Genomic DNA, 27,235 nt, shown 5'->3' on the forward strand with positions numbered 1-27,235 from the left:
TGTGACTCCTCTAAATTGGGTATTTTAGGCCAGTTGTGTTGGGTTTGCACGGCAAGGTTTGGTATCAGGGGGCTACAGGGGCGGCTTCTGTGAGCAGCTGCTGGAAGCCTCCCCCATGTCCCCAGAGGCAATGCCCGCCGGCTCCAGGACGGACCCGCCGCTGGCCCAGGCCGAGCCCGTCAGCCACGGCGGTAGCGCCTCTGGGATAATGTATTTAAGGAGAGAAAAAACCCACTGAGCAATTGCAGCCAGGAGAGAGGAGTCGGGATATGGAGAGCAGCAGCTCTGCAGAGCCCCGGTCAGTGCCGGAGGAGGGCAGGAGGGGCTCCAGGCCCGGGGCAGAGGTTCCCCTGCAGCCCGTGGGCAGCCCATGGGGAGGCAGCTGTGCCCCGCACCCAGGGGGGCCGCGGGGGAGCAGAGACCCACCTGCAGCCCGGGGGGACCCCACGCCAGAGCAGGGGGTGCCCGGAGGAGGCTGCGACCCCGTGGGAAGCCCGCGCTGGAGCAGGCTCCTGGCAGGGCCTGTGGCCCCGTGGAGAGAGGAGCCCGCGCTGGGGCAGGTTCCCTGGCAGGACTTGTGACCCCGCGGGGGACCCACGCTGGAGCAGCCTGTGCCTGAGGGGCTGCAGCCTGGGGGGGGACCCACGCTGGAGCAGTTTGTGAAGAACTACAGCCCATGGGAAAGACTCATATCAGAGGAAGTTCATGGGGACTGTCTCCACAGCAGAGCAGCAGAGACAACATGTGATGAACTGCCCGCAATTCCCCTTCCCTGTCCCCCTGCAGTGCTGGTGGGGAGGAGGTAGAGAAAATTGGGAGTAAAGTTAAGCCTGGGAAGAAGGGAGGGGTGGGGGGAAGGTGTTGTAAGATTTTGTTTTATTTCTCATTATCCTACTCTGATTTGATCGGTAATAAATTAAACTAATTTCCCCCAGTCGAGTCTGTTTTCCCTGTGACTGTAATTGGTGAGTGATCTCTCCCTGTCCTTATCTCAACCCACAAGCCTTTTGTTATATTTTCTCACCCTGTCAGGCTGAGGAGGGGAGTGATAGAGCAGCTCTGTGGGCACCTGGTGTCCAGCCAGGGTCGACCCACCACACCAGTGCAGAAAGGCACAAAACACTTCTTGGTCAGGTTACCAGCCTTGATCGACTTATCGCATCTCTGAAAGGGTGGTGCCATACGTTGCTCTAAGGAAGGCGTTATGCTCATATCAGTCCTAACAGCTTGTGCAGCAGTGGCACAATCACAGTCGCACTGAAGCCAACTGAGGAGTACGTTATAAATTTATATGGCACTTCAACTTCCAGTCGTCTCCGGGCTTCCAGGTCGCCAATGGGAAACTTGTACCGATAACGCAGCATGCCAAGGACCACACTCTTCATGAACTGGCGTGTCAGTAGAACAACAAAGATCCCTACAAGGAACCTGGCTAGCACAACTACCACGATTTTACCGGTGATCAGAGGAAATCCAAGCCGAAAATTTTCACTGGTGTAGGCTGGTGCAATATACTGGTTATTTAACCAAAATCCCACAGTTGCTCCAGCTCCTGCTCCTAAGATAGTAGTGGTGTCTCCCCTCGTAGGGCTGTAATAGTCTAGTTTGGGGTAGTTGTAACATAAGACGAGAGGTACAACTATGGAAAGCAGTGGACAGAAGGGACTAGTTAACAGCGAGTGATCTATCATGTCCCACGCAGGATACAAGAGCACAAGCAGCACAGCCGAAATCAGCGCTCCGCCGATCACATCCTGCAAAGAGATCATGTTTAAAAGTTTCGTGAGACCTACAAGGTAAAACAGATATTCTCAGGTGATGAAAAAAGACCAGTATCTGCATTCGTGGGTGCACAGCAGCAGATGAATGCCCTGAATTCACAGTGATGACACTGTCCACACACAGTGACAACCCAAAGCCTGTGCTAAACAAAACATGACAGTCCACAAACCCAACCTTAACTTTGTCAATATGACTGTATCTATTGACCCATATTTTTCCCCTGAACAAGTGAGATTCTTCCCCTCGCTTTCATGTTTTAAGGGCACTCTCCACCTATGACCTCAGTGGAAAAGGCACATGCATAACTCCATCTCAGGAACGATATCATGATAAACGGCCTTCACACAAATCCTTCCCCTCCCATAATCCTACAAGTAACTTCATCATATCAGTAGGATTATCACTTGCTTGCTTTGCATAAATAGAAAGATGCTGCCTTTTGTCAGAGACAAGTACCCAATCCAGGAAAGAGCTGCAGGACGTGGTGCGCGTGCCATGATTTCTGCCAACCGTGGTGAGACGTAGGCACGGCCGAGTGGGAGTACATCAAGAAGAGATTTGTTGCCCAAGCCTATGAAATCCAGCTTGCAGTAAAGTGCCTGAGGCAAAAGCATAGTTAAAACCTAATTTATTAACAGAGGCAAATAAGGTATTTTGAGAACTTGATTGTTGTCAACCGCAAGGCTGGGAAAGGAGACAAGAGGTAACCCCTAACAAAAGCTGTCTGTGTGAGAGCAGCCACATAAAAAGCAATATAACAAGTTTCCCTGTGCTGCTCTCCCGGCATCACTCAGGAGGCATCAGTTTGTACTCTGACCATGAAATGCACTTCAAAAGCTGATCACAGGCAGAAACGTCCTCTTCTCAAGATTGTATCTTTTTCACTGAGTCATGACAGTTGACCAGCCCATGCTTGGTCACAGTCTAAAATGAATTATTTATGAGGACTTCACTTATAGTTAGGCAGGAATGAGGGGACTTTTTCACAACAGAAATATTTAATGGCTTTCTGGTAAATACATTACTCCAGTATGGCTGAACTTTAGCTGTTTACAACTTCCAGGCAATAGATTCATAGCACACTTGATTTTAAGCAACTCCCAGAGTCATTTTGCACATTCTTAATACAAATTCTTTCCTCATCCATGACATGAGGGTAGCCATGGGAATACACAAAGTTGTTCACAGATATCTAATATGTAAAATAGCATTAGGTGTCAATATTTCACAATAATCCATCTTTTGATACCAATTTTTAGGTGATAACTTTACACACAAAAGCATGGTTTGGCCTAACACCAAGTAACTGCATCAACACAAAAGAGCTGGGGGTTGCTCCCAGCACTGATGCTCAGAAATCCCATGACCACTGTGAACCTCCATTTCCCACCCCACTATTTGTCCACCTCATATTAGAAGAACAAGTCCTGACATCTCAATACCCCCTCCATATGTGATTAAGGAGTGAAACTCAAAAGCTGTTCACATGGTTTTCTGTTCCAATTAAGGACATTTAACCAAACATTAACATTCCCCTAACAAAGGCTTTGCTCAGATTTACCCAGCTGACTACAGCAGTTCCTGGCTGGGGCACAGACAGCCTCTACTTACGGACCTGATTAAAGTTTTCTGAATTTTATTATACTCCTGTTCAGCCCCAGTACAATAACACAGTTCCTGTAGTTTTCAAGCAGGACCCAGACAACCACCTCTGCTCCCAACCAGTGGCCTTCAAAGTGGGTGTGCAAGACAACACATTGGGCTGAGTGAAGAAAATACTTTTTGAACCACTATTAAGTAAAATAAGATTTAAAAAAAAAAAAAAAAGGAGTGCTTACTTCCCACCCCACTATCTCATCCTTTTAAAATTTTTATTTCTGTGTGTACAATGTACGTATCGGTAGAGTAGTACATGTATATGTATCATTCATAAGTAAATATACATATATTGGGGGTGCATGCTCAAAATTTTTTTACTGATCACAGATGTTTGGAGACCAGTGGTTTATGCTGTTTTTTCCCCATATCCACCAATATACGTGTTTCTCATTCTGGAGGCTCCTTACTGGAAGGTGCTGGAGAGCATGGGACATCCACAGCCACAGCCGCCAGTAGTGACTCCCTTGGCCTCTCGTATGCCCAGGCAGAGGTTTGATTTTCTGAACACCCCAAGGAGGTGGATGAGCTCAAGACCAACACTTTATAAAAACATTTAGCTGTGCAGAATTAATGGTTTTCCTCCCTCACCTGTAAAACTAAGGAAAAGATGGGAAGAGGAGGGATGGCTCTGATTTCTGTGAGAAAAACTGCTTTTCTGGACTCTCCCTACTGTGCACCCAGGAGCAGGACCTTAGCTTTTCCCTGCTGTTAGCACTCCCAGGAAGCACATTCTTGCCTATCTACCTGTGTAAACAGATTAGGCTCTTGCCAAACCCGCAATTATAAAGGAATTTTTAAATGAGGGCAGGCACGCATTTTGCTCAAGCACTACCAGCAAAGCTTAAATAAAACCTTCCGTTCCCTGCTTGGACACTCCAGCTCCCTCAGCACAGACGAAGTCCCCCACAAGCTCCATCCCTCCCAAAAATCCCTCCCGCTGCCACAGAGCTTGGCCCCAGTCCCCCACCACAGCACCCCCCTGCCTCCCGCACAGAAACAAGCAGCCGCCCAGGTTCGACACAAGGGAGGCCTCGTTCCTATCGATTTTAACTAGAGAGCTGTCATTTTGCTTTGCTACCTAAAGAACAAGCCAGTATCGAGTTTCTAATGCTGCAAGTCATTGAGGTTATTTTCCTGTGCTACAGGTACATAAAGAAAAACAACAGAGGTAAACATCCAGTTGCATGCAGTGCCTGGGATTCAAGACGGGTGCTTCAAAATGCTGTCTGCTGGACTCTTTTTTTTGTTTCTCAAGGTCCTAGAGCACAATTTGTTTTAGGATTGCCAAAGCAAGACCCTTCTATGCTCTTTCCATTGAAACTACAGCTGGAATTGCAAATACTCACAAAATGCCCCTAGAATATCGAACCAGCACCCCGAACACGGTGGCACTGAAGCTACTTCCCTGAAATATACCGCCAGTCAAAGCAAAAATAACACTTCTATTCTGTCTTGTATATGGTCACTTACTGCCTGAACTCCCTTCATGCTTTCATTTAATGTGAGATGCTACTCGCTCTCTTATACAAAAATATCTTCCTTGCTTTCCACTCCTGAAGGTTACTCTGTTTCATCCCACAAGGACTGTTCTGCCACAGTGTGTAAAGTGACACCAATATGTTGTTTATCAACTTCAAAATATTTCAGATAATTTCAGTATTAACGGTGGTGTTAAAAAACCTGAGGTACAGCACAGCGAAGGAACATGGTGGGGACTATGGAGTACCCTCTCCTGAGGGTGCTGTAATTGGCAATAAATGCATCAACACTGAATCAGTATATCTCAGGGAAACAAAAACAATTTACTTTGTTGACAGAAAAAACTTCCAGTTTTCTTTCTGGTCATACAAAGTGACCTTTTGACTTGTCCCTGTATCTTATACCTCACCCTGGCTGGCACAGGGCATCACTGCTTTTAACCCAGGGCAGCACAGATGGGAAGCTGCAGTACCAGTAAGATTGTCACACCATCAGCTGTGGCTCGGGTGTGACTGGAGAGCCAGCTCTGCTGCCACAGCAAATGCCAAACCCACCACCCTGGTGCATTAATAAATTCCTACTGCTGGCCCTGAAGGGTTAAAAGACTAAAAGCCTCCCCTCCTCCTCCTGCTTTGGGGGCTTCCCTCAGCTGATGAAGTTCTTCCTGATATGATCTGCAGTGATCTTGCTCGCATCTTTCTAGAATACTGTGCACTCACACAAACACCATCGCTTGTCGTTTCAAACATGAGGTGACTCAGACATGCTCCAGCAGCAGTGAAACAGGAAAACTTGTTCACCTTGCTAAGGCAGGTATCAAAAATTGGGCCAAGGTTTTAAGATGGAAGGTGAAGGGATATTTTCTAAAATACAGTTCTCTGGGGAAAAAGCAAACAACAAAAAAGATTCAGTCCTATTGTCTCCAATTGGTTTTTGTTCCTTAAAAAAAAGCTCTAAAAAGTTACAGATTCACTGCTTCAAAATGTGTCCAAATTTTTGCTTTGCCCTTTCCAGGTAACTCCAGATCCTCAGACTCCACCATTTAAGACCTAAAAGGAAAGACCCTGCTTTTCCCCTGCTTCTCCACACACATGGGATATTCTCGTGCTGAGGTGGTGAAGTGGGTTGGTGTAATTAAATTATCTCTCAGCACTGCAAGTGCATTGCTTCCATGCCTTTCTCTGGCTGGGTGATGCTCTCCTGGTAACAGCCCAGGCAACAGGTGTTTATTCCCTTTTCCCTCGGCAGAGTATTCATTCTGATATGGCTACAATGATGTGGATAGCTCTCATATCAGCTTACTGCCTTTCCAGAAGGTCTTTAATGGTCACATCTCTTCTACTGACATGACTGCTTTTTGAGGCTGCTCCAGATCAAAAGCAATGCCAGCAATGCTGAAATACAGACTGATTTGTAGAGCTGAGGCTACAGAAGACAAGCCCCCACACTAGACCTTCAGCTATGGCTGTAGCAAAGCACAGTGCAACCTTCTTGCTGCTCCTTCTCTGGTTCCTCAAACAGGAAAAATTCAGTTACACTAAGTCAGGGAGTATATGTTAACTGTTCATTTGCTTTACTAAAATATTACGATCACTTAATACATAATTATATCCTGTCAGTATTCATCTCCTATTAAGACCTCAGTAAAAAATCCATTAGACAGGCTGTTTCAGCTGGTGGCTTGGCTGAGCAGCTGCTGTGCCTTGGTGGTCCCGTGGCACCTTGGGCAGCTCAGGGTGGGAGCCACCCCTCTTAAGTGTGGAAAATGGCTCTGAACTGAGAGAACCTGTCATTGCAGGTAGGATGCTGCCACAGAGAGAAGGGTTGCAGCTGGGCAGCTGTGATCATCAGGCACTTCCCTAGCTCTGGCCCCACCATGGCACACACACGATGAAGACCCCAGTGAAGTATATTTGCCCTTTTGAAAGGCAGAAATTCTCACACTTCAACTAAGGAGCTTTTTTTCTAAATTTTAAAGCATATTTTATCATGTCAAAGGCACAAAGGACTTTTTCTTCTTTACCCTAAAATCCATCTAAATTTAGAGGAGTCTTTCATTACGATGGACCAGCATGGGAAGTATGCAAAGAATTTTTACAGACTGACTTAAGGTCACTAGCCAAGAAAGGGTGTCTCCAGCTTTAATTTAAGATATTGTTTTGATCCACTAGGCCTGGAAAGGAAGGTCAAGCTATATTTTATAGATAACCTTAATCTCATAAGGGGTCCCTTTCTTACAGTCATCAAGTCTCCTTATTACAGACATAATTATTACTCAGTAAAAAAATGCAATTATTTATACATATGCAACCAACCAACAATGCATATCAAACTCCTGCAGGGAAGTAGCCAGGAGTTTTTACCCATAGTTGGGTAGCTGGACCACCCCTCTGACCACTATAGATAACTGATCAATAATGTTCCCTCTCATCAGGAAGGAACCAGCTACTGTGTAATCAAAGTTACACTGCAATCTATTCTTAAAACAGGACTGATATCTCTAAAAAAATGTGCCCAACACATCTGTCTATAAAGCCACAGGTATTTTATGGTTATTTTTAGATGAAGTATTTGTGCATCTCAGTTCTTTAAGAATGAATTTCCTTCCAGCTGAAAACAAGAAGTTTGTCATAATACTTTTTTAAGTGTTATGTCCCTGTATGGTAACACGAGACATGCTGTGCGCCAGACCCCCAAAGGCAGCTCACTTGTCATGTTTTACCCTCTCCTCTCTCTGATGGTCACCGGTGTGACTCACCGACCTGCTATTCCTTCTCTGACACTCCCAGGCTAAACCAGCCCGGAATATTTCTCGCTGACAGCAATGATACTATTGCACAAAAAAGGCTTAGCGTCAGTTGCCCAAGTGCATTCCTCGCAATTAAAATTTCAAAATAGAGAACTACAAGTCAGAAGCCACACCAACCTCACCCAGCTCCTCAACCCACACACACCGCTGCTTCCCTAATGGTATAAATAATTCCCCTGCAGACTCAAATAGCAATAGCCTGAGGGTTTTCTCACACCTGCCTTTGAATGTACAGTCTGAAATTTAGTGGCGTGACTCCTATATTCCTGCAGTGGCATGGCCAAGGCAGGATGTGCATCACTTGAAGAGTGAGATGGGAATCGCTGCAGGTAAGCAGAGCTGGAGGCAGGACCAGCACGGGGCGGCGCAGGGCATCCTTACCAGGACTGTGTGCATCCCTGTGTAGAGCCTGCTGAGACACACCAGCGTCGAAAACACAAACGCTGCTACCAGGCCTAGTTCGAAGGGATACTGTGAAAAGGAGGAAAAAAAAATACACCCATTACACCATTATCCACTTTAACATCAGCTTATATCAGAAATAAAACACCCAAGCAGCCAGACTGATGTCAGGATCTTGCATTGGGAAGTGGCTCATGAGCTGTACTTCCCTAAAGAGATTAATGTGACCTGAGATGAGACCTCAAAATGGCCAACATGCAATCCTGCTGGAATGTCGTTTTATCTGCGGTGCCTGCTTTTGCAAAGGTCTAATCTTAGTGTGGGGAAGCCTTGGAAATAGATGGCATTTGCAGAGTTTTTCTCCAATGTATCTACCTGCAAAATCCATGCCAGTGCTAAGGACATTAGGAAGAAAAGACAGGGGATGTTGTACAAGCGATGCCCAAAGCTGAACTGCAGCCTCAGATCGCCCGCTGGGAACCTGATAGCCACAGAGCCTGACCAGGAGCATGATCAATAGTCCTCAAGCAGTGGGAGGGGAAAAATCAATGTCTGGGCTGAAACCACAATACAGCTATTAGAGAAGCCAGGACCACTCTTCCTTGTGACACTTAAGGTTTAATCGTCTTCTTATGAAGCTGGTTTTGCTTAATTCCCTCTCTGAGTTGCTTACAAACATGGAAAGAAGGGTTGAAATAAATCAACATTTAAAAAGGAAAAAAAAACAAAACAAACCAACACATTTGGTAAAGAATAAGCTTAACATATTAGCCCTTAATCCACTCATTCAAATACCAAAACTGAGTGGGCTTATGGGCTTCTTTCAGTCCATAAAGGAGATTTTCCTGAAAAAAATAAACCAACCCAAAATATAAATAAGTTAAATTAATTAACCTGATTTGATGCAAAATCTCTGTCTACTGCTGAAAGGCTGATGACTGACCAGGGTGGCCACAGGTCAGCACAAAAATGCTTCTGTGGAAATTTTAAGCACAACAACTCACTTCTGACCCTTTCCCCCAGCATACCCTAGCCCCAAGAATAGAGAGCTCAGATCCAGCTGCAAATGTCACTCCCAGTTCATAAAACACTATTTTTTCCTCACTTCTCTAAGCCTTCAGAGGATTTATGCCCACTTCACTCCCCCCTCAGCAGGCAGCCTGGGAGCTAGTCTAGATTGGTAATTGATGACTAGGGCAGCTTGAGAAGATAGCAGCATAATGTACTGGTAGGTAATTCCTTCTTAATAGAGGCAATTAAATCATTTAATTATTTTACAGCAGCTTTATTCTTTCATGACAGTTTCCAAGAAGTACAAGACAGCCTGTGAAGAGCTGCATGTCCCACTGGTAGTCTATTGAGGAGGAGGAGAAAGTGCTGCTGACCAGGTCTTTTTGGCAGCTCTGACCTGGATCTGGCCTTCCAGCGCTGACAAATATCCCATCTCTCGGCACCTCCTCCCTGTCCCCATCCCACTGCCAAGCTGCTCCAACCACTTAGCATGCAATTAACAGGGAGCAGAAGGCTGGCAGTGCAGCTTTGGGCACCGCTGACCTGCTCATTCATCCTGCACTGCAGGCAGGAGCAAAGCCCACTGCTCCACATCTGGGACTGGTGAGTCTGGAAGTTAAATTAATTCAGAGATTGCTGTTTCTATGAGTTACAGCCCCATGACACAGCACCTTTCATCAAATGGGTGGCCACCTTCTGTCCCTGCACTCGTGCTGGCATGGTGAGGAGAACACCCAGGGACACTGTGACAGCAAGACATCCCCCAGCCATATTCTCAGTTATGTAGGTTTATCTTTGAAATACACTTGACAGGGCTGAGAAACACACTTAAATATGATACAGCGAGGAAGTTGTTATTGCTATAGTACGGGAAATATGTTTAGATTCATAAAATTAAATTAAAATAACCATCCTGGAGAAATGAGTTTCTGGGAAATAAGCCTTTAGAAAGATTAAAGCTAGAAGGTTTGGGGAAAGTAACGATGAGATCTCCCCAAGCAGCCTACAGCTCCAGTGCAGTGAAACTGCTGTTACTTCTGACAAACAGGCTCTCAAATCATGTTGTATGCTATCAATCTATCACAGGTAAGAGCCAGCATATTTCCAAGGATGCTTTTCCTGCATCATACAAAAAACAGGCGACACAGAGCTCCTTTGGTTTCCCTGGGAGCTGGTGCTCCCCAACGTGCAGCATTGGCTTGGTGGGCACAGGGTGAGCACAAAATGCTGATGCCAAGCATCTTCCACAGCAGTACCACAGCTCCCTCCATGGTCACCCCGCATGCAAAAACACAGCGAACCCACTAAACCACGGCAGGGCAGTGCAGTTCGCCCACAGCTCTGTGCAGGTTCATGCTAAGGAAAGGAGATTTCCGCTAAGTTTCTTCTTGTGTCTATTATCAGCCAGCTACAGGTAACAACAGGGAAAAATACATGTCTGTGAAAATAAATACGGAACTTCTCTGGAAGTGGCAAATAGCTTTGGATTTGTTAGTTTTCTGTAGCTCGCTAAAAGCAGACACATGATTTTCTTTTTCTTTTTTTTTTTTCCTTTTTGTACCCCCTACCTTGTACTGGTTCACAGTTGCAATGAGAAAGGAGAAGGAGATGGCAGTAGCTGCCATGGCGTGGGTGGAAGGCATCCCATACTCTGCATCCGTCCTCATTTCCAGCTTGACGACAGGTGGCGAGAGGGGCCGAGGCCACTTCAGGATGTCCTTGGAGACCTGGCCTATGTACATCACTATCTGGGGAGAGGAAAGGCCACAGGGCTGGTAGTCAGTATGAGCAACCCCCACTCAGCCCACCCAAGAACCACCTCTATTTCTGCACTTTTTTCTGAAAAATCCACCCCCCCGAGCACAGAATTTATCTGCTGAGTTATTAAAGGGGTTTCCATTATCCCCATCACTGAAGGAAGCAGCGGTTTTACTGCACCATGTTGTAACCTGATCAGAAGCGGGACCAAAACGGGGGTTCGCTGATGAGATGTGTCAATCCGGGATGGCATGAGAGGGACAGCTGGCTCCCACCCCTTGCTAGAGAAGTTTAAGTTTCCTCCCTGTCCCTTACAACCCCCATCCTGCAAACAGCTGTAAGTGAAATTTTTCCACCACCACCTTCAAATCACCACCTCGCCCAGCCATGTCCTTCCCAGCTGCACACAGCAGCTCTCCCAGAGCAGCACCAGCTCTCCTGTCCCCAGCAGCTTCCACTCTGCCCACTGCACAGGGTGCTGCAGGAACCCCGCGGGGATGCACCACCAGTGTGGTTATTAAATAACAACCCTGGCATCCTCGGGGAGGCAGCAGAGAGAAAACTGGACGAGCAAAATAAAGTACCAGTTCTCCTGCCTAACTCGGCAGCAAAGGCCTTCTGTGCACTGCTTGGGACCCCAATAAGCAAGGGCTCCATTAGCGACTGAGCACTGCAACACTGTGATTTTGGGGGGAAATGCTGCATTCTCAGGTCACTGCAAGCAGTAGCAACGGGAAGCAGGGCAAGCTGGCCAGCATCCCTGAGAGGTGCAGCCCATCCAACAGCACCCAGGGCACCCCCCATGCAGACATCCTCTGCTCCTCAGCACCCTCTTCCCAAAGGCAATGGGCTCTCAGCATCCACAGCGAGAAGGACATGAACAAAAGTCCTGAAGGCTGTCCTGGGAGGATGTATTTGCCACCCTCTTCACTTTGGGTAGTGCAGCCAGACATATACAAAGCCAGCTCTACAAAACAAAACAAATTTTATTTTCTTTTTTTTTTTTAATATAAAAATCGGGTTAACTGACATCTGCCATGAAAGTGCAGTTGCTGTGCGAGACAGCTCACTCTTCTGCTTCTCACGCTTCCACTAGAAAATGAGGGGTCTTAAAATAACATCCTTTCCATGCTGGTGTTAGCCATATGCCAGAACAGCAACATGATCATCCACTGCCACATTTGTCACCAGCCACATTGCACCCCTCTCTCTCCCACCAGCCATTTAAAAGATGGCTTCACATAAAAGAAAGACATCAGGATTTAGGATTCACAAATCAGGCCCAGGAAAAAGCCAAAACATCATGTTCCTTCATCCCCCTCTACAGCAAATTACATGTTGTGGGGAGTGCTAGGCTTACAGCCAGCACCAGAGGGTGGAAAAGTGACTGCTGGTGCCTTTGCATCCTTTATCCCTCATCAGATGAATCACATTACCACCTTATCATCAGCACCACCTGTGGCACGCCTGGCTGCTCCTACTTCACCCTGATACATGGGGCAAAGGGCAGTCAGCAAATACTCTGCCCTGGACTGCTCACAGTAAACAAAGGCTCAGAGAACAAGTGTCTTAAGGAAACCACTGCATGGGTTTATTTGGTTAAGGCCACCAGTTTTCAAATGGATGCAGGCACATCTCTGGAAGTTAATTAAATTCCAGGATTGAAAGCAAAATTACTCTCTCTGACAGAATATAAAACATTGATGCTACCATTTGTGATACCATCTGAGAGGCAAGGTAGGATGAGCCAGTTTATCAGCAGTCCTCTATAATAACGACTTCCACTTGTAGAAGTATTATTAGCAATAGTATGTAAGAGTATTACAGAAAGGGAAATGAGTCATCTTTGAAATGAAGGCTATGCTAGGAGTCCTCTGATGGTGAAAAGCAGGCTGAATGCTGGAGGTGGTATGGGTAAGCAAAAACACCAAGCAACCTCACAATGCCTTTCTTTCTGGCATTCCAGATTAAATTCTGACCCTTCTATTTTTTAAAAAAAACATACTGTATAGACATGTACAGTAATGAGAGATGAGACAACCTCCATAAAACATGAAGAGGATATGAATAAATTCAGACTAAGCACTGATCTCCTGAAGCACCAGACCTTTGCCTTTTAGCTTATTTTTGTTCTGTGCACATGGTTTTACATGCTGTGTCCTGGATTATTTGGCAGAAGCAGCAGTTGTGGATGCGGTAAAACATCCCCCATCAGCTGAACTGGCAGGCTTCCCTGAGAAGGTGAAAGATGACAAGTGCACCATTACTAAAAGCCTCACAGCAAAGGTGTTGCTGTGGTTCGCCTGCCTCTCCACGTGCCGCTCACAAGGGGCTGGAGGAGCACAGGACTGCCCAGGCTCTGCACTGACTTCGGCTCACAACACAGCAGAGCAGCCCAGAGCTCCTGCCGGACCGGCTGGTGGTGGGCAGAGGGGTGTCCTCCCAGGGAGCTGGCCCCACAGCATGGAGCAGGGAAGGCAGAGCAGCACCTGGGACCTGCATATCTGTGAACAACCCAGAGCATCAGCCAGTCCTGCCAGGGACCACCACAGAGCTGGCAACTGAGGGCAATACCCCTGATGAGTGTACTGGGCACGAACATCCAGAGTTCAGCCACAAATAGTAAAAACAAAAAAACCCCACCAAAACCCAAAAAACCAAACACACCCACCAAGTAGGAGGCCACCTCAGATGCAGTCATGACGTGACAAGTGTTTTGCAGAAACACACAGCATTATATTTCACTGCAGGATATATCTGAATTGCACTCTCATCTTCTGAGGGTGGTGGGTATCTGGCATATCGTCTCTTAAGCCACATTTCATTATTTCCTGACCTTGGTGGAAAATCCTCTGTCACGTTGGATTTACTGTCTTAACAGTTCTGGGAAAGAAAGCAAGCAGCCTGAAAGGTCTGGCCTGTTATCAGCTTTTTTCAACCTAGCAGATGAGAAAAGCCCTGTAATAAACATTGTGAACTGTAATCACTGGAAAGGAGAAGGGAGATGGAGAGCTGAACATGAGGGACAGGCTAAAGATCAACATAGAACTAAGCCCCACCTACACTTGACTTGAATTACCTATTTGTGCAATGCCAAAAATCTTTGATGGCCTTGGAATAAATTTACCATTGGCAGAAATTACCCCAAATCCAGACCAGCAAGTAACTCAGGATTGCTTAAGCCCACAGGACTGGGTAATTTTGCTGTGATTTCCAGCCTACCCTAGGTAAGCCAAACAGCACATTCGCAATGGCTTCGGACAGACAGCCAGGGGCGGGTAGGTTAAGGCTTGACCCAGGAGCATGTCACCTTGAAGCAGCTGATCGGCAGCAAGTTTATGAGTTTCAGCGTCTAAAGCAGGGTGACCCCTCAAGTCTGCAGTGCTGGGCTTCACCCAGCTCCCCTTTCTTCACAAGGGCTGGGAAGATTTAGGGAGGAAGGAGGGGCCTGGCTCAAACCATGTTTACCTAAGATTTAAATAAAACCCATTCCAAAAGTCTTTACATGCCCACGTACATTTCCACCCAAGGGGTCTCTCCAAGCCCAAAGCTGAATGTTGAAGAAGAAACAACAGGCCCTTCAACACTGAGTGAGCAGACACCATTTACTGTCTCAGAGGCACGGCAAAGAAGAGAAACCTTGAAGTAAATAATTTCTTCACACTTCATTGTTCCGTTTGTTTCTTCCTTATATTGTTGACATTTTTGCCTACCTAGAGTGCTATGTCACAGCTCTCGATGCTATTCTGTGTTTATTTCTAGCACAGGCTCTCTTCCACTCTGAGTGACGCAGATCAACCGAATTTTCTGGTGGAAAATGGTTTGCAGACATCTTCAGCATAAGTAATTTTAATTTGCACATTAATAACTACCTCTGGGGAAATTGTCTGAACCTGGAGACTTTTCCATTACTAAAGCAGCAAAATCAAAGCCATGATGGATTGTGTAGGACACAATTAGCTGGAGAAGATAACCACACAGAAATGCACGTGAATTTAGATGAGATTTCACAAAAACTGATGGGATGGGCATGGCTAATTCCCTTTACTCTGAAAGCTGACAGCAGCAGCTCTAACTGCCCTGTACCTCAGACTGTTCAAACTTTCCAAAATGAAGCTTAATCATTACACAACTGAGTTACAAAGAGGTGTTGGCGAACAAGGGAGGGGCTGCTCAGGCTGGCAGGGAGGGAGGGGAGCTGGAGTTCAAGGATGGGAAAGGAAAAAGCACCACAGGTCAGCACCACAGCCTTCCTGGGTCATTAGACATCCACGAGCAGGGCCCAAACCTGGGCAGAAACAAAGCTCTTGGGCATCAGACAGGTCCATACAGGGAACCCCCATCCCAGGATCCCCACCATGCTCTCCCACAGGAGAGCCCTGTTAGAGCAGCTAGGGGACTCTGCTCTACCTCTGTATTTGCAAGTCCTATAAGCTACGGTTGTGACAAATGCCACAATGTGAGTCCTTACTAAATATATGATGGCAAAACCAAGGTGGACCATGGCATGTGAGCAGAGGTGTAGTGGAGGGGTCACTGGCAACAAGCATGCATAATGCAGGGAAATGCCACTTTCCCTTCTGTATTGAGGTGCATGGATGCACCCACACAAGGAAAAGTTGCTCATACACTGCTGCCATAGCAGGGACCCTCAGGAAGTTATGTCAGCTCCCTAATACTTGCAGCGTCACTTGTCAGTGACATGGCAGCACCAGCTGGAGATGTGGGAAATAAAATGCAACCCCCAGTCCCTTCATCCAAAGCCACATGGGCCTGGCCCATGGCTGCAGGGCTGTCCCACATCGCTCCTCCCTGCCCCCAGAGCTCCCGGCTGCGGGCTGCACAGCTCCTGCATCCCCTACTGCTGCTCTGCCTCAGTGAAACACAAAGCGGGCACTGCATTCATGTGGCTGAATCAGTGAGCTGCATTCATAGGCAGAGGAGAACCCAGGGCTAGCTAGGCAAGGCATGTTTTTCCTCTCAAGGGCTCCTGCTCTGCACTGCACAGAAATGCATCACCTGCATCTCATTCTGCTCTGCAGTGAAGCAGTAAGCAGCTTGGCTTACTGAGCCATGCTTGAAATCTAGGGTAAGGCTACCCTGATCTGCTCAGAGTTGAACCAGTCTCTACTGTTTCTGCATTGCCAGGTGGCACCACCTCAGCTCAGCACACTGTGGTTGCGCTGGGAACACACTGCAGCACAGACACTGCCATCGCTCCCAGGGCTCCCACAGTTATAACCAGACAGGCCAAACATGTGGGCCAAGGCAGCCAGCCTGACACACAAGTGCATTTTCTAACCCCAAACCCACAAACACTATTATTCAGTTTTGGATTTTCTGAATTTCCTTAAATAAGCCATCTCTTCTCTGATATATATCTGTGCTCTCCCAGTGCTACAAAGATGACTCTTAAGTCTTCTGAATTAAATCATTACAACAAATGCAAGAAGCATTAAAAAAAAAAAACCACACTTGGGTAAAGACTTCTTCATTGTTTCCCTCCCAAAGAATTTTGCTATAATGATGTAAGCAACTTAATACCAAGACTATCCTACAATGCTAGGGTGGCCTGGGCTCCATGAGGGGAATAGCAATCCTTTACAGCCAAGGCATCCGGTGAAGGAAAGGCAAAGCTTTATTGCCACTTTGGGTCACCAGCATTACATTTTACTACGCAAATGCAATTAGCAACTGCTATAGCAGCACAACAGCCTCTGTACCCTTTTTCTGAGGGTTTGCTCTGAGTCATATATATGGTCCATCTCCAAAAATACATCCTCACCTGGGGCTTTGCACTGGGGTAAATAAGACAAATCTAGTTTTTTTTAAACAGCTCTTGATTTAGTGAACAATCATGAATCAAACTCAAGGCATTAGCATCCACATAGATCTAGATGCCAATTCATTTGTTCCAACAAATGAAGTTGGTGGAAGTTCCCACTGGGGTAGGAACTATTCCCCTCCCTGTGAGCATCAGAATCCCATAAAGTGACCTGGCTCCTTGACATTCATATAACTCTGGTATTGCTTCAGTGCCCTAAGAAGTGAGTTTGCTCACCTGCAGGTGTGACTGGCATTTTCAATCGTTTTCCCTCACTACTCTTGCAGTCACTGTGGGCAGCACTTCTGTGGCAGGAAGCAAGAGTGCTGCAAGTATAATTACTACCACTATGCAGACATATATGAAGGCAGACAGAAAGACAGCCAAGCCAGCTCCATATGCAGAGGCATGGGACTGGTGCCTTAAGGCATGATTTCCCCTCGAACATTTACATAGCAGCTGCCCAGACCCTGAGTCTGGCAGGGTTTAGGAAACAGGCCCAGCGCTGCAGGTGTGCTGTGTGTGGCACGACCTCCATCAGCCCTCCTCTGCCACAACCTCCACACACCTGACCATCCCACAGGCATGTGAAGGTCAGAAGGAACAATTCTTTTTGTACTCTGTAATATTTCAGCTAACAAAGGTGAATCAGAACATATTTATTTTCAACTTCTGATTTTGCAGCTCTCCTATTTGCACTATCGATCTATGAAAAGGACAAAATGAAATTCTAGAGAAGACATGGGGTCGAATAGCATTGGCAACTTCTTCCCCAAGATCCACAGTGTGGCAGCCTGACTTTGAAACTGCTGTTCTGCTTCAAAATAGAAACTCTATAACTTGGCTCTAGAAACCCCAGCCTGCAATAGTGTTTGTCATCTTCCAATAAAGGAAATTTACAGTTTGAAAAAGATGTTGCTTTTGGTTTCATCATAACCACTGTGTGCTGATAGGAGTGACAGAGCACACCAGGAACACTGGAAAGAGGGGGAAAAAATATGGATGTACTATTAATAAACTGGCATTTGCAGGAGATTAGTCAAGCAGCAGACTATATTCGTGGTTGTCAAGGCAGGCGTGACTTTGATTCACCATACAGAAATTAAACCAAGCCTCCAGTCTGCACTGTTCACAGCTTCTATTCTCAGCATCCCCCAACTAAGGCTTAAGTGAGTAGATAAACACTGCAACAGATAATAGCTGTGACTATGCCCCTTGAGCATCACTTGGTTCACAGCAAAAGAGAGGCAGGGCAAGGACGAGCATGTTTTCATGGAGATACACCTCCCACCCCCAAGCCAATGCCAAGAACTAAGGTTTGGCTTCAAGAAAAAAACACCATGAAAGTCACTGAGCAGCACTGCAGGCCTTTTGCCCTGGCAGCAGCCCAGATGGCAGAAGCCCCAGGCACCCCCAGCCTGGAGGACCCTAAGCCACCCTTCTGAGGCAGATGTGCTTTATGGGAGAGGGTGTCTGGCTAGGAGAGCTCAAGGATCTGCCATCTCCAGCGTGGTTATTATTTTCAAGAAAATACATCAATCTTGTGCTAGCTATGCAGGAACTTCACACGAGTCAGGATTTGGTCAAAGTGCAATGGAATGTTCAAGGTCGCATTGAGCTGGTGGGACGCACAAGTGTTTACTTGAGTTGTCCCAGCCACAATGTGAGCAGCACACCCAAGAAGCAGGTCTCCAGCCAGCACAATCAGCACCGTGCTTACAGCAGTGCAGCATGATGTCACGGCAAGGAGCAGCAAGGGACAGGAGGAGGAAAGAGACAGCACTGACAGCTTAAAAAGGGGGCTTTAGCACTCTCAAGCCAGACTTCAGAAACACAAAACCAGAACAAGATCAAGAGAGCCTTGTGCCTCCAGAAGTATAACCAACATCCTAGGAGATTCACTCTGTCTTTAAAAGAAGACCAGACAAAAACAATAAAGTAGTTGATCATCTTATGATGGGTTTAAATAAGGGAATTCTGGGCCCAGCCTCCTGGTAGCAGGAAAAACTACTGTCACATTGATCTGGTTTATTATCTAACACTTAAAACTGGGAAACTGTTATACCTAGTAGATCTAGTGAAATTCAAAAGGTTTCCAATTTGAACTTCACCCTAAATTATTCCCAGCTGGTCTCGGTTATGAAAACCTCACTGACATTTTTTCTTCAAGTGTAGAGTACTGCTATCAGCACATACAAAATTCTCTTTCAATCAACACTTTATCATCTTGCACACAGCATTTTCTTTTATGGACCATTTTTTTTAGAATTGGCATTTTGTACTTACATGCCCGAATACAGTCTTACATGTTCTTATGCAGTGTAATATATGCCACTTCAAAGAGTTTGACTTTGGAGTGACTATGTTTATCAGCTGTTCCAAGCCTGTTTTGGTGAAATGTTGCAAAAACACAAAAACCAACAAACACATAAGAATCATTAACCCAAAGCTTGCTGCAAAGTGAGTTTTCAAAGCAGCGTCCAGGCATTCAGTCACCACACAGTAATGTCAGTGGCAACATGACTGCAGGTAATTCCTGATGGTTATTAAACTCCTGGTTACCCTGAGAGCCAGAGTTCTGAGCTCATCATTCCCCAAGTAACTAAATGCCAGCATCCTTTGGAAAACTGTTCCTCTGAAAAGCAAGATGGGAAGCTACATTGCCATGGACTCAGACTCAGGACCTTCTTGGACTTGCCACAGATGTCTGCGCCCAGCGCCATCGAGGGGCCCGGTGGGTGCTCGGCTGGCACCGTCAGCCACCCAAACTCCGCCTTCCCTCGGGGATGCTGCCGTCACCTGAGTCAGCAGCTTATTGCTGTCATACAGCAACAGCTTTCACATCTGTCCCTGGCAAAGTCCACACTGGCCAGCTTTTATTTACATTGTATAAATTAAAGTTTTATAGGCTCAAGAGGTGTGGATCCATTTTATATTCATGCACCCTGAAAAAAGATAACCAGAAAAAAGTTTCTAAGCATGCTGAATAGCAAGCAGAAACTATTTTCTTCCAGGTCTCTACCTTACCTCTGAAATTCCACACCAAAATAAAGCTTCCAACCCTGAAAGGGTGCATAGATTAAACAAGCTGAGCTTTCACCTCTCAAACTGAGATGTGCAGTAAATTTAAAGTACTTTTGGGGACTGGCTCATGTGAAGTTATTTTTCATCTCTCCACTTCCTGGTTGAAGTAGCAAGAGTCACAGGCACCAAAGCCTCACCTGTGCAGACACAAGAGTGTTTACTTCAAATTGCTGGAGAAGGGAAGCAAAGACACCAGGGCACCTTCAACACTGACCCTGCATCTTGCTGAGCGGTTTCTGGCAGTTATTTTCATTGTCTATCTGTAAAGGCAAAGGCAAAGACTACATACATACAGTGAATCCTCAGAGGAAAGGCACCATGGAAGCACAGCATGCTGCTTTAAGCTTCCAAAGCATCTGGATGCAACCACAGCCAGCACTTCTCGGAGCCATCCAGCTAGACAGAAAAGCATGAGCAGCAGGTTTTGGGGACCCAGAACTGGAGAAGACATCCTAGGGCACCAAGCCCACTCCTCTGCTGCTGCCAAAATAAAATTCTCTTCATAATTTTTTTTTACTACACTTCGCCCTTCTAGAGTTATTTCATAACCTTTGGCTTCAGCTTAGCTTATTTACGACTGCCTTATGCATGTTTCTTTTTGTGACTGTACTTTTATTTTAAGAAGTTCCTTCCTTCCCCTGGTGTTTACAGCCAGCCCCATCCTCTCTCTGACTTCATTTTGTTAGGGACTTATCTAAGCTTTCAGTCTCTGCTCAGAGAATAGCCTGTTCCCTAATCATCCCTGGCCCCACTCCAGTTTGAATTTATCTTTCTCAAATGTGGGTGACTGGCTCTGCATAAACAATTACAGATAAGATGGCAGGAAGGCCGTGTAAACAGCATTAATACTGCTTTAATGTTTAAGGAAAAAAAACTCCCGAATCATTCTGGGACACTGTCATTTCCCACTTGCAGAAGAAACTCACAGGTTTAAGTTCCCAGCAGCACAAAACGAAGGACCGCACTCAGTAACACTTCTGCTTCTCCACTACCCATTTTCCAGAAGGGTAAGCCCACTTCTCCCATACAATGGACTAACACCCTTGGTCATGACCATCCCTGTCAACCATGTTCCACCAGCGTGTGTTCCATGTGCTTCGCAGCAGGCTCACAAAAAGGTCACTGCTGGTCCATTGTCTCTCTCCTCGATGAAGAGCTTCATTAACAACCTCTCCTCAACCTAAACAGTGTTAAAAGGGAACTACCACTACCTTCTCCCTAGGGCTCTCTGTTTGATACCAACTCCTTTCCCCAGCTGGATAGGAGCCTTCTGCAGACCATGCTGCAGGCAGCACTTGCCTCTTTACGCTCTTCACAGCTTTCTACTGGCAGCTGTTGTCAGAGACTATCAGGCTACCTGGATTTTTACTTCTATTTAGCATGGCTGTTCTCAGCCCCACATCACCATCCATTTGGAAGCAAAGCATTTCTTTAAAACTCTGAATTGCAGATAGTGCCCACAGATCTGCACTCCTTCCAGCGCTACCACCAAAACCCCTCCAGCTTTATCACATGGAACACCTTGGCATCCCCCATGCAGCTGGGCTGATTCTGCTGTTGCCTACAAAACCAAGGTGTCCAAGCCAGACCAACACCACTTACAGCACCATGAATGCTGATTCCTGTTCAGTCTGCTCACAAATAAGCCACCCAGCTGAGCTTGCCATAATGTTAACACATAGCCTGCACAGACATTTTTAGTCATTTCACAATTACATATAATTAAAATGTTTTTAAAACTACAGATTGTCACAAGTCTGTGTATTTAAAATAGCTTCTCCTTTTCAGTGTAAAATGCAACTCCAGAACTCTCTAAGTCAAAGAATAATATTAATAATCATAATATCACACGCTTGAATACTCTAATTAAATGAGTCTAGATCTGGCCAGGACTTGGATGGACTCCTTGCAAGGTAAAGGCAAGGCAAGCCTGTAGAAAGGCATGCAAGGAGCTGTGAAGAATCATTTTGTGAGCAATATGCCAGAAGGCAGTGACTACCAATTATCATCTTCTGTGGCACGTTTCCAGAAGCAGTAGGTGTATTCCTGGCCAAAACCCAGCTCTAATTATACAGTGTCCACCTACTACTGAATTTCATCTGCAAGTTATTTTTCATGTTCTCTTTATAAAATGTATTGACTAGGGTTACTGGCACGGAAGAACCGATGCCTTCTGTCCAAGATCAGGTGCATTTGAAGTGTATGCCCCAATTCAAATTGTTTGTATTATTTCTCATCATATTATTGGGACAAAAGACAGAATATTATTAAACAGAACTGACTAAGTTAAGGAGAAGCTTCACTGTAAAGAAACAAAGCTAGATATCACATCCAAGTTTTTACCAAGCTTCAGTTTCTTACATCAATGTAATTGACAGGGTCTGCCATCTGCCAGAGATGCTCCCTATCTCCCTTCTTTATTCTAAAACAGTCTTATTTGAGCAGCAAAGATCCAACTGATACCAAGATGAATAATGTCAGCAGCAAAACAACAGCCATTCCCAGACTGAAGTGCCTGGTTATCTACCCGGTTGTGGTGCCCAAATGACAATACATTATTCTGGATACCCCAAACTGCATTTGCAAAGCTGAAGCAATGCTGAAGCCAGTTAATTTGGGAATGCTCTCACAGTAACAAAAATCAATGCTTTTAAGTCTTAGCCTTCAACAGAGAATCTGATTTCCCCACTCCCCTCAAGCAACTGCAGAAGCACCCTGCTTATTCCACTGCAGACTGCGCATCCCCTTCCTAGTTTATACTAATTTCAACCAAGCCAGAACTGTATGAAGAAGTTATGCAGAAGAAACTGAGGTAAGAGAAAGATTTCCTGAAGTGATGAAAAATGAACCTTAAAATACCATGACACATGGGGAAGGAACTGTTTTCTCTACTGTTCTGTACAAACCCTATCAAAAGCAGCTCAGTCAGTTATTGGGCTAAAAAAATAAGTCCGTTCAAGATGTAACAGAGATGAACAGACACCATGCATCAGCTAATGTCTCTCACCTCCTCTCTCAGCATCACAATGCCTCTGCTTCCTGAACACATAAGCGACACAGGTAAACAATGTTGGCTTTTTCTTGTTTGAAGGGTTATTTAAACCACACGTTTAAATAAGTCATAGAAATACTTACAGACCAAATAATGATCATCCTTCTAGACACAGAGTGATCTATGTTCCAGTAGGTAAATGGAAGGAAAGTGATATAGAAAATCTCTTCACCCAAAGCAGCTGAAAACTTGAACAAGTAGTAGTAGAAGTAGTTCTTCACAATATACTTCTGCGCACAACCCTGGAAATGAGAGGGGTTTAGAAAGGTTTAGTGAATTAGCAAATTACAGCAAACATTTAAGATATTTTACCTGTTAAAGTTTCCAGCCATTAAACCAAATAATTTGTTGGAACAAGCGTGTCATGGTTTGAGCTCAGAGAACAACCGAGTACCACACAGTTGCTCACTGCCCCCTTCCACCCCCAGCACTGGGAACAAGAAAGTAAAGCAAAGGCTCAGGAATCAAGGTAACGACAGAGGGATGATCATCCATTCCTGTGACAGGCAAAAGACAGACTCATTAGGGGAAGAAAAATAGAACATAATTTTAATACAGACACTAACAACAACAACATGTAACAGAGTAGGACCAGTGTTACCACATCCTGAAAACACCTTCCCCCATCTCTCCCTTCTTCCCAGGCTCAGTTTTGCTCCTGATCTCTCTGCTCCCACTCCCCTGTGGCACAGGGCTCGGGGAATGGGGGTGCAGCCAGTCCTGCGGCTGCTTCCACCTTAGGGGTGAGGGGAACTCCTGGCATCCCTCCCCTGTTCCAGCACATCCCCTCCCACAGGAGACAGTCCTCCACAGACCAGCTCCGACAGGAGTCACCCCCCGGGGCGTGTGGGTCACCCCCACGTGTTACAGTCCTCCCAGTGCCGAACTACAAAGCGGGGGCTTCTCCCCGCAGGGTCCCGGCCTCCTTCGGGCGCAGTCACCTGTCCCGGCGTGGGGCCCCCACAGGCCGCAAATCGGGATCTGCTCCACCAGTGACCCCCACGGGTGGCAGGGGGCGGCCCTGTCACCTCACCGTGGGGTACAGGGGTCTCTGCTCCAGCACACCTTCGCCCCTTCTCCTCCTTTCTTCCACTGACCTCGGTGTTCACACAGGTGTTCTCCTCACAGCTTCCCCTCACAATTCCCCCAACTGCTCCCAGGTTCTCCTTCTTAAATACATTACCACAGAGGCACAGCCACCATTGCTAATTGCCTCAGCCTTGGTGCAAAGATGGGTCCAACGTGGAGCCGGCAGAGCTTTGAGAAGCTTCTCACAAGGGGTCACTGCTGTAGCCCCCTCCCCTGCTACCAAAATCCTCCACCACTCAAACCAAGACAAAGTGTCAAGAAATGAAGTCCAATTTTTATACTAAAATGAAGTCTACAGTGACAGCTCAACCACATTTCCTTGCAGATCAGAAATCTGTTCAAACTAATTAAGGGTAGCAGTCACATTGACAAAGATTTCCAAGAGATCAGATCAGTCTTTCCTCCAGGGAAATCAAGTATATTTCATAAAAGGGTACCCATGTGTTAATTTTGAAGTTTATATATCTGTAGATAAAGAGAGACACCATCGCTTTCACTGGAAATGTGTTTTGAGATTAAGAAAGTAAAAAAGTAAACTGCAATTACTGAACCATTTCATTTAAAACTTGCCTCATTATAGCAGGCAAAGTTTACCCTGCTAGTCCCTGAAATTTGCCATCAGGTGCCACTGGCAACAGCATCCCCTGGGCTGCCCTCAACACCGGGCTCTCCCACATGCTCCTGAGCCCCTGCTTCCCCACGGCAGGATGCTCAGCAGATCCCCCCACGCTGAGATGCCACAGCTGTAACCTGTGCTCCTTACATGTGAGTTGGCTCAGCAATCGCAGCTGCATGAGCAGGTCTGGGGGAAAAGGAGGCTGTGAGCAAGCAGAGAGGAGAGCTGCCCTTGTCACCACCAAATTTTCACTCTAATATCTTTAAGTAACATCTAGGTTGTCTCTTTAAACATTACCAGCAGATAGATTGCAAGCAGTATCAGGTGACACTGTCTAGGACTGTATTCATTTTATTAAGCTAGAGACTTCACTTTTCTCTGGATTTGACAACTAGATTTCATTAGATGTACCCCACCTAACACACTCATTTTCTCTCTTCTGAAAGTCTGTGCCCAACCCACCAGAGCTGGGAAGCCACACAATAGCATATATTTTTAACGCCATGACTTTAGTTACTTGTATAAAGGTTTGCTGTTGCTGCCATTTGATCACTAAGAAGCCTCCCACCCTGTTAGCAGGAACATGTAAGTGAATTACATTTTATATAAACACCTGTACACTTCAGAAAAAAAGGAGATATATATGAAGAGGATTTTTGATCTGGGGCAGGAGCAAGAGAGCCACGCTACTCTATCTATCTATTTAAAAAAAAAAAAAAAAAAAAAAAAAAAGATGAGAGCTAAGAAGGGATCCTGAAGGATCAGCATAGACATACTAAATTGAGATACGGCTTTGACATAAGCTCCTAAAACTCTAAGAGGAAACTATTATGCTCAGAGTTGACTGTGTAACTACCAGTGAGAAACTCTCATCCTACATGCTAGTGAGAAAATGTAAAAATTGTCTAAGGAGTCTAAACATGCAATTGTGACTCATTGCAAAAAACATTAGAAATTCCAGTCCCTTAATCTGCTTTCAATATTGAGATAAAGTAAACTGCAGAAAGACAACAAAAGATGGAAAGAAGTTGCATCCATTCACCCATCATAGAAGAAAACACAACTTAGTTAAATTGATTTTTGCATCAGCAAACAGAAGAGATGAGTCAGAGCTTTTGAAATGCTGGGGTCACAGGAGTGTTCCCCTGTGGATTAGTAATAGGGGTCACAGATGAGTTACTGGCATCCCTCTAGGATAATGCAGCAGTATGCTATGGCTGGCCAAACAAGAGAGCAATCAGTCTAAGTGTCTCGAGTCTCATATGCCACTTAGAAAACACCACTAGTGCAATTAGCAACTCTGATGCTTCTGTCTGAGATCCTGAAACCGTATTTGGTCACACTTATGATGGCCCCAGAGAAAGTCGTCTTCCGCCATCACTAATTCCTCAATTAAGCCTCAGTCTCCAATGTATTGGGAATTATGTGCTTGTGAGTTTTAGATCAAAGATGATTAGACATATCCCTAAGGTAATGCTTTTATACTTGGAACATCATGGGATAAGGGATAAAACTTTCTATTTCCAGTAATCTGGTTAGTGGGGGAAAAAAAAAAATTTTGTTCAGGTTCTATAAGAAATCTGGTTAAAAAATATTTCCAGGTAGAAGGCAGGGACAAGTCATTTCACATGATTTTAAAAAAAACTTTCTTTTCCTTCCTCTTTCCCTTTTCTATCAGAAATCACCCCCCACTTATTTCAACACATTTTTTTAAAAAAAACTTTACTAGCAGTTGTGAACAGCCCAACACGAGGCAGGGGACAAACAGATCACAGCTGTAACACATGATGGTAACAGCCACGTTAGGCACAAGGTATCACAGAATCACTCCACTGGACTTTAGGTAGTGTACGGTAATTGTACACTAACCCTAACCCCACAGAAGTTAAGCAGTGCACAGGAAGCCCACTCCGTGCACCTTCGTACCCCGGCCCAGGAGAGGCCCATGCTCGGTGGCAGCAGTGCCAAAGCCCAGCCATTAGCTCATGTTTACTACTTACAACCGATACTTCTGCAGAAAGAAAAAGACTAGAGTGCTTTCTGAAGCATCTTCCCTTTTTATTCTCATTCTAGATCCAGTGCAAGAAAAAAAAAATTATAATGATTTGCATAAACATTTACTATCTTCTAACACTCTCAGATTATTTAATCTCGACTTTTAAATGACTCTGATCATTAGACTTGGTTATTCTTAACGTACTCAAGTGACCTGATGCATTCCACAATCTCTGAAGCACTTGCAGTGAGTCAGCCCCTCCATCCATCTCTATTACTATTCCACCTGGATCAGACAGGTTTTAATGGGCAGTAATTAAGGCTGTAGAGAAAGTCAGAATTTTCAGAACATTGCAGAAGTAAGGTGTAATAAGCTATGACACTCAGACACAGAAGACAGGTAATTTCACACAAATGACCCTTCTCATCAACTACAAAATATCTGTTTTGAAAAAAACAAACTGTTCAAATTACAAGAGACTCACATGAATGTGAGTCTCCATAATTTAACTACTCACCTGAAGTACTGGCACAGAACATGGCTATTGTAGGTCCATCCCAATTTTGCAATCTCTGCACACTGGTCACAGGTGGGTCACAACACCATGTGCTGCCCCACACATGCTTGAGGAGCCAAGCACAGCCCCCCTGCTGCTGCAGCCGTCCCCGTCCCCC

The 27,235-nt window shown here is 45.6% G+C and overlaps 1 protein-coding gene across 2 annotated transcripts; it reads right to left on the reverse strand.

Moving 5' to 3' along the window:
• Window positions 1–1,001: 1,001 nt before the first annotated feature.
• SGPP2 (sphingosine-1-phosphate phosphatase 2) lies at window positions 1,002–23,099 on the reverse strand. Of its 2 annotated transcripts, none has more exons than XM_026854867.1 (4): window positions 22,944–23,099; window positions 10,711–10,890; window positions 8,111–8,200; window positions 1,002–1,754 (listed from the first exon to the last, which is right to left on the reverse strand). In XM_026854867.1, the coding sequence occupies exons 1-4, from the start codon at window positions 22,959–22,961 to the stop codon at window positions 1,209–1,211; spliced, it is 834 nt and encodes a 277-aa protein (XP_026710668.1). In that variant the 5' UTR covers window positions 22,962–23,099; the 3' UTR covers window positions 1,002–1,208. The 2 variants fall into 2 exon arrangements, with proteins under 2 accessions (XP_026710668.1, XP_026710667.1); XM_026854866.1 differs by lacking the exon at window positions 22,944–23,099 and adding an exon at window positions 20,098–20,198.
• Between the last annotated feature and the right edge of the window lie 4,136 nt (window positions 23,100–27,235).

This window comes from Athene cunicularia, assembly GCF_003259725.1.
Source record: "Athene cunicularia isolate RWA chromosome 9 unlocalized genomic scaffold, athCun1 chr9_part1, whole genome shotgun sequence".
NCBI lineage: Eukaryota > Metazoa > Chordata > Aves > Strigiformes > Strigidae > Athene > Athene cunicularia.